Source organism: Dipodomys ordii, unplaced genomic scaffold (genome assembly GCF_000151885.1).
Source record: "Dipodomys ordii isolate 6190 unplaced genomic scaffold, Dord_2.0 Scaffold222, whole genome shotgun sequence".
In the NCBI taxonomy this organism is placed as follows: Eukaryota; Metazoa; Chordata; class Mammalia; order Rodentia; family Heteromyidae; genus Dipodomys; species Dipodomys ordii.
In genome coordinates this window covers 817,662-835,824 of record NW_012267438.1, presented here as the reverse complement: position 1 = coordinate 835,824, position 18,163 = coordinate 817,662, and the positions used below count along the sequence as shown (strand labels likewise).

At 36.8% G+C, this 18,163-nt stretch overlaps 1 protein-coding gene across 1 annotated transcript in view; it reads left to right on the top strand.

Annotated features, from left to right (window-relative positions):
- Positions 1 to 17,843, top strand: part of Folh1b (folate hydrolase 1B) — a 64,564-nt gene extending 46,721 nt beyond the window's left edge. Inside the window, exons 13-19 of the mRNA XM_013035822.1 lie at positions 3,439 to 3,506; positions 5,215 to 5,306; positions 6,690 to 6,780; positions 10,506 to 10,770; positions 11,676 to 11,757; positions 15,141 to 15,233; positions 17,570 to 17,843. Coding sequence (XP_012891276.1) covers positions 3,439 to 3,506; positions 5,215 to 5,306; positions 6,690 to 6,780; positions 10,506 to 10,770; positions 11,676 to 11,757; positions 15,141 to 15,233; positions 17,570 to 17,759 — 881 coding nt within the window. The 3' untranslated portion in view covers positions 17,760 to 17,843. The remainder of the gene's footprint in view (positions 1 to 3,438; positions 3,507 to 5,214; positions 5,307 to 6,689; positions 6,781 to 10,505; positions 10,771 to 11,675; positions 11,758 to 15,140; positions 15,234 to 17,569) is intronic.
- Positions 17,844 to 18,163: the final 320 nt, after the last annotated feature.

Genomic DNA, 18,163 nt, shown 5'->3' with positions numbered 1-18,163 from the left:
AATTTTTGTACTTAATTTAGGAGATGACATAGGAAATTCAGTTAGCAGGAATAGGCCTCTGGACTAGGAATTGACTAGGATCAGATGACATCAAGTTATTCTTTGAGGAATCTGTTTTTGTTTTAAGATCTTAAGAAAAGTAAGTTTTATTTTTGAGATTTAAATTCAAATGTGACAGCATATAATTGTTTTGAAAAATAAGGTTTAGCAGAATTTTTCCTACCTTTGAATAAGAATTTTTAATATTATAACTTGTTTTTTAGTTACATATAGAATAAAAGGATTAACTAAAATCTGGGACTTGTAGGAATAGGGTAGATACTGGTAATCCTTAAATTTTGAATGGTTTTTGCTGTTTTTCCTGGCTGTCTCACTAAGGGTCTATCCGTACTCCAAGACTAGGAATACAAATCTGATTGACTCTAGCCATTTTGAGATAAGTTGTGAGCTGTTTTCCTTGAGGAGGTCATAGATGTTATGAAGGTCTTTTCTTTTTCCCAGGCAAGAGTCAGTTCCCTTTTAGAGTAACAAGTGACCTAGGGATTTTGCCTTTTTGATGCATAATCAGTGTCTTTTGTGGAAAGGTCTAGATGGAGGTCTTCTGCAGATCTCAGCCTCCCAAGTAGCTAAGGTTACAGGCAAGAAGTATATACTATGCAATAGGCTTAGAATCTGGCATTCTGCATTGAACTGGAGAAAACTCTTCTTTTTGGCTATTTTTAGCATCAAATTTAATGTTGTCCCATGCAACAATAAACCCAAGATGACAATAACTGTAAAAAAATACTTGCTAGAATTTCTTTTTTCATGAATTTGATCATAAATGCCTTAGAGAAGGATCCAAAGTGTAGATGATAAAATTATACGAGCCATAGTTAAAAATTTTCAAAAAGTGGTTTAGAAGTTTTGTTATTTCCTGTGCATGTGGCATTTTAGGATAATAATTATGGCTAACAGTGTTACACCATTATTAACAAGTTCCTTGTTACAATTGGAAACATGTACACATCACTGACTTATGTGAATGGTATAAATATACCTTAAATATATTATAAAAGTTATGAGGGTTTCTATATGTGATCAAAAATTTCAAAATTGTCAAAATTTTGTAATGGTCAAGATTTAATGCACTCATGGTACAATACCAAATTCTATGCCTTAGAATATTTTGCTTTGAAAATGGGAGTGTGACTCAAATGGTAGAATGCCAGCCTTGTGCAAAAAATCTTATGACAATGTAAGGCCCTGAATTCAAGTCCCAGCTTAGACACTTTTTTCTCTGTTTCTAAAAAAAAAATGACTTGAAGGAAAGCTAGTTTTCCCTTTACGTTTTAAATTAAAAAAAAACCTTGTGTTTTTTTTTTTTTTAGAAAATGAATATAAGCCTTCTTTTCTGATAATTTTATTAGTTCTCAAAGGAAACTAAGGTCTAACGAATCAGAGTTAATTTAAATATTTCTTTATCATATATAAAACTTTCTTATATTAAGTGATTAAAATGTTATACCCTACTACAAACATGTACACTATGTGTCTAAGCTTTATTTAAATGTTCTGCAAAAATTTACAAGGTTAGTGTACAAGTTTACTATCTGTAATGTGACCTGCAAATACCCTGTTTCATATATATGTATATATATATATGCTATAGTATTATATATAATGAATAAGTATAAAATATATATTATGTATTACATATACATAATCTATAATGTGTAATAGTATATATAATAGTATATTATATATTATGTAGATAATTATGTAATATATGCTATATATTACATATATAATATAACATATATATAAAATATATGTCTGGACATTATTGTATTTGGGTTCATTTTTACTCTGCCTAACTAAAAAAATTAAATCTCTGGATTTTGCTAGTGCTGTGCATCTACTATATCTAATAAGAAATTCTAAAATTCAGTTCAAATATAAAGGCTAAATTATGTGTAGGTATAACATCATGTTCCTGCTGTTAGTTGTTGCTGGCTGTGTTTCCTAGTTTGTACAGAATTTTATCAATTTACATTTTTACAAGAGCCCTGCTGCTTTAAAATTGAATTTGCTATATATACATTTTATTCTAGATGACATTTAGGATTGTGTTTTGTTATTGTTTTATTTGTAGTAATTGCATTTGAACTCAAATGTTGAGCCATGTTCCTCAAGCCCTTTTTTCTTTTATTATTTTTTTGGATAAGGTTTGTCTTCATGTATTTATTTTTTGATTGGGGCCAGCCTCCAGTTGAGATCTTCTACAGTCTCCCAAGTAGCCTGGATTACAAGCATGCACCAAAACACTCCACTCAGGATGTTTCTTTTTACAACTAGTTTCATTAGTCTAGGATAGCTTAAAACTCTTTTAAAACTAATCTAGCCTAGCCTGAAAAATCCCATCTTCTTGACTGCATCTCCTCATTTTTGGGATTACAGGTGTACTTTCCCAATGCCTGACGTTTTTCTTTTCTTGTGTGCCAGTCTTGCTACTTGAACTCAGGTCCTGGGCACTGTTCTTGAGCATTTTTGCTCAAGGCTACCATTCTACAGCTTAAGCCTTAGCTCTATTTCCAGATTTTTAATTTCTTTTCTTTTCCTTCCTTCCTTTTTTTTTTTTTAAGGTAGCTCATGGACTTTCCAACCCTGGCTGGCTTTGAACAGTGATCTTCAGATCTCAGCCTCTTGAATACCTTGGATTACAGGCATAAGCCATAGGTTCCTGGCCTAAACATGGAATATTTTTCTTTCTTTACTTATTTATTGCTGTTCTTGGGGCTTGAACTTGAGGCCTGAGCATTGTCCCTGAGCTTCTTGTTCCTCAAGGTTAGGTCTATAATACTTGAGCCATAGCTCCATAGCTCTTTGGGTAGTTTAGTGGAGATACAAGTCTCACAGACTTTCATGCCCAAGGTGGCTTGAAATCATGATCCTCATATCTCAGCCTCCTAAGTATCTAGGAATAGAATCATGAGCCACCAATGCCAGGCTTAAACATTGGTTTTAAAAGATAATTTTGGGGCTAGGAATGTGGCTTAGTGGTAGAATGCTTGCCTAGCATGCATAAAGTCCTGGGTTTGACTGCTCAGTATCACATAAATGGAAAAAGGTGCAAGTGCCAGGCACTGGTGGCTCACGTCTATAATCTTAGCTACTCAGGAGGCTGAGATCTGAGGCTTGCAGTTCAAAGCCAGCTCAGGCAGGAAAGTCTGTGAGACTCTTATCTCCAATAAACCACCAGAAAACTGGAAGTGGTGCTGTGTCTCAAGTGGTAGAGTAATAGCCTTGAGAAAAAGAAGCTTGGGGACAGTGCCTAGGCCCTGAGTTCAAGCTCCTGGACTGGCAAAAAAAAAAAGAAAAAGAAAAAGATAATTTTGTTTAGAGTGCTTATTGTGGTCTTGGAGTAAAAGAATAACAACAAACAATATTATCTTTCAGGAAACTACACTCTAAGAGTTGATTGTACACCACTGATGTACAGCTTAGTATATAATCTAACAAAAGAGGTAAAAAATAATTATATTTTTTTCTTTTGGGGGGGTGGGTGCAGCTGATCTGGGGGCTTGACCTGAGGGCCCGAACACTGTCTATGAGCTTTTTTACTCAAGGCTAGTGCTCTACCACTTGAGCCACTGCTCCACTCCTGGTTTTCCTTGGAGATTAATTGGAGTTAAGAGTCCCTTGGACTCTTTGAACAGTTATCCTCAGATCTCAGCCTCCATAGTAGCTAGATGATCGTATTAGCTACCACAGGTACATAACTAACAATGTCTTTTTTAGTTGCTTATGTTGAACATGGATGTTAGTAATTCACCTTTGCTCCATACAACAGATTTTGGCTTTCTAGAGTATCATTTCTAACAAACTGACTACATATACTTCTTTATTTCTCCCTATACTCACTCCTGTAGGTCAAACCTTGGGTAGCATTACATTTACTATCTCCAAGTAGCAAATGAGGGAATGGAGCTCAAAGAACATTACTTATCAAAGTTCTATAATTTAAACACTAGTTGACTGAGAGTTGCTACTATGATTTTTCTTAATTTTATTACTGGTTTATAGTCCACAGTAGGAGCTAAAGATTCTAAATGATTGTGAGACTATTACTGACCAGAACAGGACTAAGATGTTTCCAGTACTTGGGTACTGAGTTTGGGAGGTGGGGTGTCATGTGGGTGGCACCTATTTCAACTGAGTTGATGTCATCATCACAGAAAAGAATTTAAGGATAAGTTCTAGTTAGACAAGGAGTTTAAGTTTTATTAAGCAAAGCAGAAAAGAAGATTGTAAAACACATCCCAGGAGCCTGGAGACATGGACACATATGAAGAGCTAAGTCCCTGGTAAGACAAGACTCTCCACATTAGAATCTAGAGTCCTTTTCTCTGTGCATGCGTCTTCATTTTGACCATGTGGTCTGTTAGTTATTTGCTGTGACAGCATTCTTCTAATAACTACATCTACGAACTGGTAAGTTTAGTATTTCTAGAAACCAAGTCTCCCTAATTGACAGATGATACATATTTTTGAGAAATATATTAATATTTCCTAATTTTAAGACCAGAAAATCCATCTTTATGTGATTTTATTTTCCTTCAACACACATGGTTTCCTTTTATACAAGAATGAGTTTTGCCAGTTATTTTTCTTTAAGAGGGACTTTGGAGAAATTATTAGCTCAAAGCTGAAAGAAAGCCCCGTTAACATCTATAATCTAACGGGGAGAAGGAGACTTCAGGTTACTATGAAAACTGTGCTTATTCTTGACCCCCTGGATCTTGGTTTTTACCCTTGAGATCCCTAATCTAGCCTGCTTCAATACAGCATGCATAAACGCAACAAATCATTTTGGACAGGGACTAGGTGAGACCTCATAACTCCCATTCTAACCTTCAACTCTGGTCCACTGGTCCCATTACTTTTCTTTTTTTCCTCTCTTTTCTGTCCTTTCTTTAATTTTTTCTCTTCTTTTCATGTGTATACTGTGCTCTCCCTTAGCTTTGTCACTCTTCTACCATCTGGAGATGGAACCTAAAGCCTCTAGAATTCTAGGCAAGCTAACACTTAGCTACCCCTTCAGCCTGGGATCTTAGTAACAGCTATACAGAGATTGCATGCCTTGTTTGCTGCTCATTCCCTAGTGAATGGACATTGAATTTGAATGCATCTTCACTTGTAAGTGTGCTTTTATCTTACATTTAATTTGAATAGCTACAAAGCCCTGATGAAGACTTTGAAGGCAAGTCTCTTTATGAGAGCTGGAGTAAAAAGAGCCCTTCACCTGAGTTCAGTGGTATGCCCAGGTCAGCAAATTACCCAACTTTTTCTCCAAATTTGATTGTTATGTGAGATTGTTTTGGAAATAAAATGTACTTTTCTTTCAATCATTATTAAAATTTGTAATTTCTCTAAAATATGATAAAAGAAATATGTATATTTAGGTTTATTAATAACTTATTACTATGTGTTTTGAAAGTAAGTCTGTTGACACTAAACATGATTCTCATTAGAATAGATGATATGAGTATACAGTACATTTTTTAAAGGTTTTAGTCAAGATAATAGATCACAGTAGGGCTGTGTGGTTTAGGTGGAATGCTTGCCTAGCATGCATGAAGTCCTGGGTTTGATTCCTCAGTACCACATAAACAGAAAGAGCCAGAAGTGGTGGTGTGGCTCAAGTGATAGAGTGCTAGCCTTGGGCAAAAAGAAGCTCAGGGACAATGCCCTTGCCCTGAGTTCAAGCCCCAGGACTGGCACAAAAAAAAGAGAAATTAGTAGTTTACTCATACTTCTGTCAGGTTGTCACCCTCTAACTATTCTTTACAAATCATGCAGTTAATATATGTATTGTTTTCCTTAATAATCATAAGCATCACATCAGCCTTGGTATGCCTTTCCAAGCAAGGGAAGAAAAATAAAATTCTAAGTTATATGTGAATAATAGGAATAATTTTAATTATCAAGGGAAGAATTTTCTTCTGAATTATCAGGAAATTGGTTGCTTTCTTTTATTTATTTATTTTTGCTTTCTTTTACTTTATCAGACATAGAAAATAAAGATGAAAATTTAAATAAAGTAATTTGAAGGAAACTAAACTCTTCACACATATGTGTGTGTGTGTGTGTGTGTGTGTGTGCACGCTGGTATTGGTGCTTGAATTCAGAGCCTGGATATCTGTCCCTTAGCTTTCTTGGTCAAGGTATGCATTCAAACACTTGAACCATAGATTCACTTTTGGGTTTTCTGGTGGTTAATTTGAGAAATATTTCCACAATCCTCAGACCTCAGCCTCCTGTGATCAGAAGTTGTAAGCCACTGGTGCCTGGTCACTTCTGGCTGGTTAAGTAGATGGGAGAATCACAGACTTTCCTGCCAGAGTTTGCTTTGAACTGTGATCCTCAGATCTCAGCCTCCTGAGTAGCCAAGATTATAGGCATTAAACCACTGACTTCTGCCACACCTTCAAGAATCTTTAAAGAAAAAAAAAAGTGACTTGGGAAATATCACCCCAAGAATAGTCTTACAGAAGTCAATATTTTGTGATCAGAACCCTAGCATTTTTTGTTGAATGACAAAGGCTATCAAATTTATAATAGTAAGAATGGAATTAGTTTAGTTGATCTTTAATCTGAATTTAATGGAAAAAAATTCTGAAATAATTCTGTTATTTTATCCTTCAAAGGATTAGCAAGCTGGGGTCTGGAAATGATTTTGAAGTATTTTTCCAAAGACTTGGAATTGCTTCAGGCAGAGCACGGTATACTAAAAACTGGGTAAGTGTCAACAGAAGTTTTTAATACTTTGTACAATTTTGACTTCAAAAGGTGGCTTGAACCTGAGAGGAGTAGAAGAACTTGAAAGCAAAGGAAAAATGTCCCCATAGTTGATGGACATTTCTTGCCTCTTGTGTTCTGAGCTGTGTGATAAGTGCCACCGACCCTAATACGCCTATCTGTGAAGTATATTTTCTATTTTATTTGGAGGTGGAACATTCCCTCAGTCACTCATTTTTGTTTTGTTTTGTTTTTGCCAGTCCTAGGGCTTGAACTCAGGGCCTGGGTGCTGTCCTTGAGCTTTTGTTCTCAAAGTTAGTACTCTACCACTTTGAGCCACAGATTCATTTCCAGCTTTTCAGTAGTTAATCTTGCCTGAGCTGGTTTTGAACCATGATCCCCAGACCTTAGCCTTCTGAGTAGTTAGGATTACAGATGTGAGTCACTAACACCTGGTTAGTCACTGGCTTTTTTTTTTTTTTGGTCAGTCATGGGGTTTAAACTCGGAGTCTGGGTGCTGTCCCTCAGCTCTTCAGCTCAAGGCTAGCACTTTACCGTGAGCCACAGTGCCATTTTCAGCTTTCTAGTGCATTTTTGGAGATAAGAACCTCACAGATTTTTCTGCCTGGGCTGGCTTTGAACCATGATCCTCAGATCTCAGCCTCCTGAGTAACTAGGCTTACAGATGTGGGCCACTGGCTCCTGGCTTGATTTTATTTTTAATTTATAAAATTATCCTTAAGTAGCTGTACACAGGAATTTTAATTTGCTATATTAGTTTATAAGTATAATGCATTTTGATCAGTGTCACTCTTTCCATCATTCTCCCTCACCTGATGCAATGTTACCCATCTCATTTAGTCACTGAAGTTAAAAATATAGGAATTGTCTTTGGATCTTTTCTTCTCATTCTCATTCACAATCCATATCGAACTGCAGATATTTGGAATTTCATTTGTATAGTATAGTTCTAATCATTAAGTAAATAACAATAGTGAAAATGTAGAAGTCACATCCCATTTTATTACAGATTTTTATTCAGGTTTAATTTTTATCAAAGTAACAAGTATATGACTTATAAAATCTCAACTAGTTGCTTAAATGTTCATGATGAAAAAACAATGGCTTCTTATCTCATTTTCACATTCATTCTAACCTTATATTTGTTTATCAAATTAAAAGTGTTAGTTTTATTGTGTTCTAATATCTACCTCCAAGTTTATGAATAATAATATCTTCTTTCCTACTACTTTTTCATTTTTCAGTTTTTCCTTAAGGAAAAAATTCTGGTACTTGCTACAATTTAAGAGACAATTTAAGCCAGGCGCTGGTGGCTCATACCTGTAATACTAGCTCCTTAGGAGGCTGAGATCTGAGGATAGTGGTTCAAAGCCAGCCTGGTTGGAAGAATCTGTAAGACTATTATCTCCAGTAAACCACTCAGAAAAATCTGGAAATGGCTCTGTGGCTCAAGTGGGAACACAAAGAGGCTCAGCAACAGCGCCCAGGCCTTGAGTTCAAGCCCCAGGAGCTTGAAAAGAGAGAGAGAAAGAGAGAAAGAGAATTTATTTGCTGCATGTAGGGCTATTAGAGTAGAACAGGACATTGGACTTGCTATTAGAGTAGAACAGGACATTGGACTTAACTTCATATTCCTGTTAATCTCAAATCCCAACCAGGTACTGGTGTCTCTCTCCTAAATCCTAGATACTCAAGAGGCTGTGAACTTAAGATCACAGTTCAAAGCCAACCTGGGAAGACAAACCTGAGAGATTCTTATCTCTAGCTAATCAGCAAAAAGCTAGAAGTAGAGCTGGTATGATTCAAGTGGTAGACTATCATCTTTGAGCAAAAAAGCTAAAGGACAGCAATTAAAGTCCTAAATTCAAGCCCCAGAACCAGCACAAATAAAAGAAAATCTGTAAAGACAGCTGGCAATGCACAGCAAATATCTTTCCTCTTGGGGTAGCTCTTCTTTTCAGACAGGAAATATTTAATATCTTACCATTGGATTCAAGATTAGTCAGTGCTACATGGTGATGATGATAAGAAGAAATATTAATGTTATCTATATTTTACTTATTAAAAAAAAAACTTCCAGCAAGAAAGGTCAAGTGACCAGCTAAAATTTTTGGCAATGAGCTGTGAAGCTTGAAGTGAAACTCTATCAGGCTAACTGTAGTCTCAGTCCCTTCAATACACTACTATTTTATATCAGTAGTAAAAATAAGCACCTTAGCCGGGCGCTGGTGGCTCATGCCTGTAATCCTAGCTACTCAGGAGGCTGAGATCTGAGGATCGCGGTTCAAAGCCAGCCCACGCAGGAAAGACTGTGAGACTCCTATCTCCAATAAAACCACCAGAAAACCGGAAGTGGCGCTGTAGCTCAAGTGGTAGATAGCTCGCTTTGAGCTGAAGAGCTGAAGGACAGTGCCCAGGCCCAGAGTTCAAGCCCCACAGCCGACCAAAAAAAAAAATAAATAAATAAGCACCTTGAGTGGGTGTGGTGGTACATGCTTGTAATCATTTGAGTCCAGAAGTTCTAAAATATACTAAATCGATTAGATGTCCACAGTAAGTTCAGCATCAATACAATGACCTTCCAGGAGCAGGAGACTAGCAGATTGCCTAGCAAGAAGTAGACAAGTTCAGGTGGGAAAAACAAGCACCTTGAAAAAAATAATAGGACATAAATCAACCATTAAAAGCTTGAAAAGTGGGGCTGGGAAGGTGACTCAATGGTAGAGTGCTTGCCTTGCATGCATGAGGCCCTGGGTTCGATTCCTTAGCACCACATAAATAGAAAAAGCCAGAAGTGGTGCTGTGGCTCAAGTGGCAGAGCGCTAGCCTTGAGCTGAAGAGCTGAGGGACAGCGCCCAGGCCCAGAGCTCAGGCCCCACGACCAACCCCCCCCCAAAAAAAAGCTTGAAAAGTCTTTTATTTCCTTGACTTTTACATATGCTCTTGGCTTTCCTTATGCCTTTCAAACATCCCTCCAATCTCCATAGTGAGATTGTTAGATTCATTTAGATTTTAGATTCATTACCAAAACCTTTACAGCCAAGACTGTCCATTCTTCTATTCACTGTCTTCATGGAAGACAAAGCTTTACTTTTGGCTCACAGGACCAGACACCAGTAGCTCATGCCTGTAATTCAGCTATACAGGAGGGTGAGATCTGAAGATGATGTTTTAAAGCCATCCTAGGCAGGAAAATCTATGAGACTCTTATCTCCAATTAAGCACCAAAAAAGCTGAAAGTAGAGCTTTGGCTCAAGTGGTAGAGCACTATGCTTGAGCAAAAGAAGCTCAGGGACAGTATCCAGACCTTGAGTTCACATCCCCAGGCTGGGTGCACGCGCATGCATGCACACACACACACTAAAGGATCTCAGACTTTCTGCCTTGGCTGCCTTCAATCCTCAGATCTCAGCTACCTGAGATCTCAGCTACAGGTGTGAGCTACCAGTGAGCTACTGGTGCTCAGCTTGACATCTTTCATAAGTATCTCCTTTTGAGGAGTGTTTTGATAACTTTGTTTATGTCATGTACACCTATTATAATTGATACAAATACTATGCTGTTACCCTTGACTAAGAAGATCTCTGAAGTTCATAAGTAATGTTCTTTATTACTCATCAGGTATTCTTACTAATGCTAATAGTGAGAATCATGCTATCAATCTTATTATCTTACAGGTGATATTTCAATTTTTTCTTCCATAGGAAACTAACAAATTCAGCAGCTATCCACTGTATCATAGTGTCTATGAGACATATGAGTTGGTGGAAAAATTTTATGATCCCACATTTAAATATCACCTCACAGTGGCTCAGGTTCGAGGAGGACTGGTGTTTGCACTGGCCAATTCTATCCTGCTCCCATTTGACTGTGAAAATTATGCTGTAGCTTTGAAAATGTATGCTGACAAAATCTACAACATCTCAATGAAATATCCACAAGAGATGAAGATGTACCACGTATCATTTGGTATGGTAATTTAAAAAGAATATTGATATATTGTTTGTATCAAATGGTCTTTGGAAAGTCATTATTTTTGTATTACCATTAATTTCTGAAATGCAGTGACCTACAGGGTGTGTGTGTATGTGTGCTTGCTGGTACTGTGGCTTGAACTCATAGTCTTGTACTGCTTTAGCTTTTTAGTGCTCTAATGCTCTAACACTTGAGCTTTCCTTCACTTCTCTTTTGATGGTTATTTGGTGATAAATATCTTAGATTTGTGTCTGAGCTGGTTTTGAACTGATGATCCTCAGATCTCCGCCACCTGAGTAACTAGTATTGTAGATGTAAGCCTCAGCTGGTTTTCAGCGCCCTATCTAAGTCATTCATATTGTTCTTTTGTCAGATCAAATATTGCATTATGGTTCAACCTAAGTGTATTTTCCTTTTCATGGATGATCATAATGCACAAATATAAATAACTGTTAAAGCACATAAGAGGGTTTTTTCTCTGTTGTTCACTTTTTTCCTTTTTTTTTTTTTTGTTGGTCTTCGGGCTTGAACTCTGGGCCTGCGCACTATTCCCTCAGCTCTTCAGCTCAAGGCGAGCATTCTACCACTTGTGCCACAGTGACACTTTTGGCTTTTTGTTTATATGGTACTGAGGAATCAAATCCAGGGCCTCATACATGAGAGGCAATCACTCTACCACTGAGCCACCTTCCCAGCCCCCATTCATATTTTTTGACCTATAGAACAATGTCACTAGAAATTATGTTCTTTTGCTTGCTTCTTTGTGTATTTTATTTATGGATTCTGGATGTGTTGCTAGTATCAAACTCCTGCCTCAGCCACATTACAGGCATGTACAATATCACCTGGATTAGAAATTATATTTTTCAACCTTTTGATCATTTCCATTTCCATTTCAGATTCGCTGTTTTCTGCTGTTGAGAATTTTACAGAAGTTGCTTCTCAGTTCAGCAAAAGACTTCAAGACATAGACAAAAGCAAGTATGTACTACGTTTATTTAATAGACACAATTGGAAGGAATTACTCTTTTTTTGTCAGTCATGGGGCTTGAATTCAGATCATGGGCACTGTCCGTACATTTTTGGGCTCTACCACTTTCAACCACAGAGGAGACAAAATCTGCAGGGACTTTCCTGCCCAGGCTGGCTTCAAACTACCTTCCTCAAATCTCAGCCTCCTGAGTGGCTAAGATTATAGGCATGAACTACCAGTATCTAGATCACCTGGGCAGTCTTGATACATGTGGATTTCGTTCTTTCACTTCTGGACCAGCTTTCGGTCTCCATTTGCCTTTCTTCCTCCCACTACAGTCTACATCACAGACTCTTTTACATTATTGTCATTCATTTTGTAATATGTGTTAATTGTTCAAAAGGGTTAAACAAAGTGAATACATTCTCACAAACTTAAATTTTATCTTTAATATGCTATGTAAAATTCTGAAACACCAGTATTTAATGTAGTCAATTCTAAATAAATTAAACTGGATATTGACTTTCTCAACTAAAATGTTAAAATCTGAAGAAAAAATACTTCTTCCTTTTATTTTATTTTGTACTGGATCTGGGGTTTAAACCTGAAGCCTTTTGTTCTCCCTTAGCTTTACAGTTAAGATGCATACTCTACCACTTGAACCACAACTCCATTTCCAGCTATTTGCTAGATATTGGAGATAACAGCCTTGTGGATTTGTCTACCTGAGCAGCCAGGATTATAGGAGTGATCCACTAGCTCCTAGTGAACACTTTATTGTTTATCTTATCCTTCTTGAATCCATGCTTTGGCCATTAAGGGACACAGGCTGTTGGCTCTGTGATACCTTTATTCTCACACTGTAACTAGCCTGAATACCTGTATATAATACTGTTCCTCCTTCTAGAGGCAGCATACTCCAAGAGTAAAAAGATGCTGTTTACTTTGCTTCAAAGTGTACCCTATTCTATATAAGGAACATTTGAGGGCTCTGAGTGGTAGTCACAACATGATGGGAGGTGGGACTGAGCAGGGGAGGGAGAGAGAAAGAGAGAGGGAGAGGAAGCAGACATATGGTTACCAGAATATACATACACACACACACACACATACACGTAAGTATATATATTCACATGGATATACATATACACATAAATGTATATGTATAATGTGGATATACATACAAATACATATATATGTATGTACATATATATGAATATATCCACATGAATTCTTGTATTTGTTGTAATGTTTTGTGAACTTGATTCAGAAATCTTAATTTCTCACTAAAATTACCTTTTGATTATCTCTTTTGCTTAGGTTGAGTTACTAACATGTAAAGTCTAAGCCTGTTTTTCACTATCACAAAAATGAGTTCACAGTACTGAACAATTAGATGTCATTGCTAGCTCAAATTTAAATGACAGGGCTTCCAGTTATTCCTATCTTCCTATTGTCAGCAGAGTGCTGGTATGAGGATCATATTGACCTTTCAAATTTCCTATTTATAAACTCGGGCAAGTTGAAAGCTCTGAGTCTTAGTTATGTAATGAAATTATTACTCTGCCCAACTTGTAAGATTAAGATAACATTGTAATGGGGCAACTCTGGCTCATGACTGTAATCCTAGCTATTAGGACAGCTTGGGCTGTCTTTTGAGACTCTGCCTTGAGACTCTTATCTCCAATTAAACACGAAAAAAGCCAGAAGTAGAGGTGTGGCTCATGAGGTAGAGCACTAACCTGGAGCACAAAATCAGCTGAATTCAAGCCCCAGAACTGACATATACACAAAAATGGCACTTTGTTAGCATTCAGAGCACTAAGTGAACACTAAATGCTAGCTGTTATTACTTAAGGTAACATAAAAATTGAGAGCTAATTAAATAAATAAATAATGCAATTATTCCTTATTGTAATGATTATTGCTCACTAAATTATGACATTTATTACATTAAGTGTAATAACTCATTGTTGTATTACTTAGGGTTTGTTAACAAATTTTTTTATTGTACTGAGTCATTCTTATAAACAAATAATAACCTCAGCACTATCTTTTAGAACATGAGTTCCATGTTAGTGTTTGATACCTAGCTAGCATTTCAATAGGTTTTAAGTGTGTGTGTATGTGTGTGTGTGTGTGCGCACCAGTCCTGTGATTTGAACTCAAGGCCTGAGTGTCATCCCTGTGCTTCTTTTGGTCAAGGCTACCACTTGAGTCACTGTTCCATTTCTGGCTTTTAAATATATATATAATTTATTGGAGATAAGAGTCTCATGGACTTTCCTGCTCAGTCTGGCTTTGAACCATGATCCTCAATTCTCAGCCTCCTAAGTAGCTAAGATTACAGGTATGAGCCAGTGACTCCCAGCTAATTTCAATTGTTTAAAAAAAACGAAGCAAACACTTTCTTGTGTTTGTGATAGGTTTATATCTAATAATAAGAGAGTTAGTTGGCTGGTTACCAATCTGTATGGAACACCAGTTATACCAGTTATGAGGGAGGTTGAAATCCAGAAGATAATGGCTTAAGGTCAGCTAGGGCATATATGCAAAAACTCTTCTCTCTCAATTAATAGCTAGTCATGGCAGCCCACGTGTATCATACCAGCTACATCAGAAAATATAAAATAGGTAGATCATGGTACACACAGAGGCCCAGGCAAAAAGTAAGACTTCAGAATAACCATTGGGGGAAAAAGTGGGGTAGTATGGCTCAGTTAAGGTTCTGAGTTCAAGTCAGTAACAGCCTGGAGCCATTAGCTCACTCCCATAATTCTAGCTACTCTGAGGATTGCAGGTCGAAGCTAGCAAAGACAGAAAGTCTTAACTTCGATTAACCACCCAAATGGTAGCTAGAAGTGTGTGGCTCAAGTGGTAGAGCGCTAATCTTGAGCACAAAAGCTTAGGAACTGTCCCTATTCCCTAAGCCCAAGCCCAGTGCTGGCATACACAAAAAAAGCTAGTACCAACAAGAAAAAAAAAAAAAACTTACTGTTTGTTGTTACCCGGTAACTGTATAATTTACCAGGCACCCTACTTACATTAATACATGATCTTACTTCAATATTGATAATACTTCTGTATGCAGACTATTATAACCCCTGAACTGAAAACTTTTTGCAATTATATACCTCAGTTTTTCAATTAAGTATTTTATTGAACATACAGATTATTACCGTTTTTTTCCACTGACATTAGTCAACTGAAATAGAGTTTTATGAGCATTAGCAGAATAATCTTACAAGATTTTAAAATGTGATAATAATATATGTTATTTCATGATATACATAATGATTTAAAAATAACTGAGTTTCATTTAAAAATCTTTTATTTGCTAGTGAGAATACATACTTTCATGATGAGATAACTATGTCAATTTTCTTTTTAGCCCAATATTATTGAGAATTGTGAATGATCAACTGATGTTTTTGGAACGTGCATTCATTGATCCTTTAGGGTTACCAGACAGGCCTTTTTACAGGTAAGAAAAAATATGACTCCTTGCTCTCATGTGACTTTTATAGGTTCTTCTAAACTGTGGAAAATATTATAGTTGATTTCTTGCCTGTAAATAGTATTATTCATTTTGTGTATTTTCAAAATACATTTCAAAATACATGTAATGAATGATAAATATTTGATATTTTAATATAATATGATTGTTATATTTTCTAATTTTTCTATTGTAGTTGTAAAAGAATATGTTTATTTTGGGAAATTTAGAAGGTTCAGAGAGAACATACATGAAAAATCTCCTAAGCCAGGAGCTGGTAGCTCTCTCCTCTAATGCCATCTACTCAGAATGCTGAGATCTGAGGGTTACAGTCACAGCTCAAAGCCAGCCTGGGCAGACAAATTCAAGAGACCTTTTTTTTTTATCGTGGGCCTTGAACTCTGGGCCTGAGCACTGTCTCTTGGGTCTTCCAGCTCAAGTTGAGTGCTCTATCATTTGAGTATAGCACCACTTCCGGTTTTCTGGTGGCTTATTGGAGATAAGAGTTTCACAGACTTTCCTGCCCTGGTTGGCTTTGAACTACGATCCTCAGATCTCAACCTCCTGAGTAGCTAGTATTACATGTGTGAGCCACCATTACCTGGCAATTCAAGAGACTTATATCTCCAATTAGAAGGAGAGGTAGAGCTTAATGGTAGAGTGCCATCCTCAAATGAAAAAAAAACTAAGAAAAAGCACAAGTCCTGAGTTCAAGCCCTAATCCCATCGGCCAAATACTGAATTGTTTATTATATCTTTGTACATATATATTCCTATCTTAAATATATTTGTCTTTATGCATTCATATAGCATCAAGTCAATGCAATGTGCATAAATTTATTTACTTACATAACATTGACATTTAAAGCTTTTTATTATTTATTGTAAAGATACTGTACAGAGAGGTTACAGTTACATGAGTAAGGTAATGAGTACATTAAGGTTTTGTCCCCTATTTTTAAATAATTGCAAATGCTCTATTACTGAGCTGCCTTTCCAGATCTTTCTCTTAAGTCTTGACAAATGTGCTTATTTCTAATAAATACCATGGGCACTAGATTGAACCTACTAGGTATTGAAGAATGAGTTAGATAATGAGACAGCCAAAAAATAGCACTATCTTTCCATGTAGAGATTATCAAAAATCATCCTTGAGAGTAAGGGCATCATCTGAACAGGTTGACTAGTTGCCAGGGCAACATGCTTGCAATTCATTTTTGCCTGTTTACTATGAAGCTCCTCTTCTAGAACTAGTATAGGAACTGACTTAGCTCCAACAATGGCACAGTCTTCCACCTAGATCATGTGAAATATTATAAAATTGTCAAATGATTGTTGATGCTTTAGGTTCAGCATTCTAGTATGTTTGTGTGGCTTCTAAAGTGGAGAAAAAGCCCATATAGAATAGGTTGGCAAGTGACAAATGGGACTAAAGCATTACAGTAGGACTGAATTTCAGAGGGTATTTAGGTATAGTCAAAGTCAGCCCTTCTTTTCAGCAAACATTGAGACAAATAATTTAGCCATTTAAATGATCAGATCTCAAGGCAGGCACAGGTTGCTCACACCTATAATCCTAGCTACATAGGATGCAGAGATCTGAAATCATTGTTTGAAGCCAGCCCTAGCAGAAAAATCCATGAGACTCTTATCCCTAAAACCAGAAGGGGAGCTGTGGCTCAAAGTGGTAGAGTACTAGCCTTGAGCACAAAAGCTCAGGGACAGTGCCCAGCCCCTGAGTACAAACACTGCCCATGACAGACAAGAAAATATCAATTTTATAGGGTTGTTTCAATAATAATATTTGTAAGTAATTCTTTTTTATTAAGCCTGTTCCATTCTAGGTAATGTTTTTGTTGTTGTTGCTATTGTTTCATCTCTGAATCATTTTGAATTATCTATTTAAAGTAAAAATGTGGCCAAGCTCTAGGGGCTCATGCCTATACTTCTAGCAGCAACTCAGGAGACTGAAATCTCAGGATTTCAGGAAAAGTTCATGAGGTTCTTTTTTCCAGCTAAACACAAAAATGCCAGAAGTGGATCTGTGGCTCAAGTAGTACTAGAGTGCCAGCCCAAGTGAAAGAGCTAAGGAACGGTCCCCAGACCCCCAGCCTAAGCTGCAACACTGGCCCTCCCCCCAATAAAGTGAAAATATGTATTCCCACACATATTTCACATTCCAGTCTTTGACAGTTACTGAATTTGGAAGGTCAATTGACAAACCAAATTAGATCTGTACAGCCAGCCTAACATTGTATTGTGCTCTTTTTTCCTCTTGCATATTATTTGTGCAACTAACATTGAGCAAACTATTTTATCAACAGGCATATCATCTATGCTCCAAGCAGCCACAACAAGTATGCAGGAGAGTCATTCCCAGGAATTTACGATGCTCTGTTTGATATTAACAGCAAAGCAGATCCTTCCAAGGCCTGGAGAGAAGTAAAGAGACAGATTTCCATTGCAGCCTTCACAGTACAGGCTGCAGCAGGGACTTTGAGAGAAGTAGCCTGAAAGGATTTTCAGAGAATCCTCTGTAGTGATTTAAGATGGTGTATGGATGTAATGATAAACTAAAAATAAAAGCTGTAGATTGTGTCTGTTTGTGTGTGAATGTGCTAGTGTATGCATATATATGTATGTACATATATGTTTATGTTTTACATATATACATATCCTTCTCTAAGGGTTCTAAAAGAAAAGTGGAAAATTTATATTCCATAATTGTAGAGTGTTATTCCAAACTTGAAATTTTGAATTCAGTATTAATTTATGGAGAATAGTTTAATATACTAAGTTTACTTGTTACTGTCAGGAACCAAGTCTAACACAGCACTTTCAGACCTGTGCATCTCATTGAAAAGCCTGTTTTGTCATGGAATTCAATGGAGATAATGCACACAGCTGCTCCTCACAGA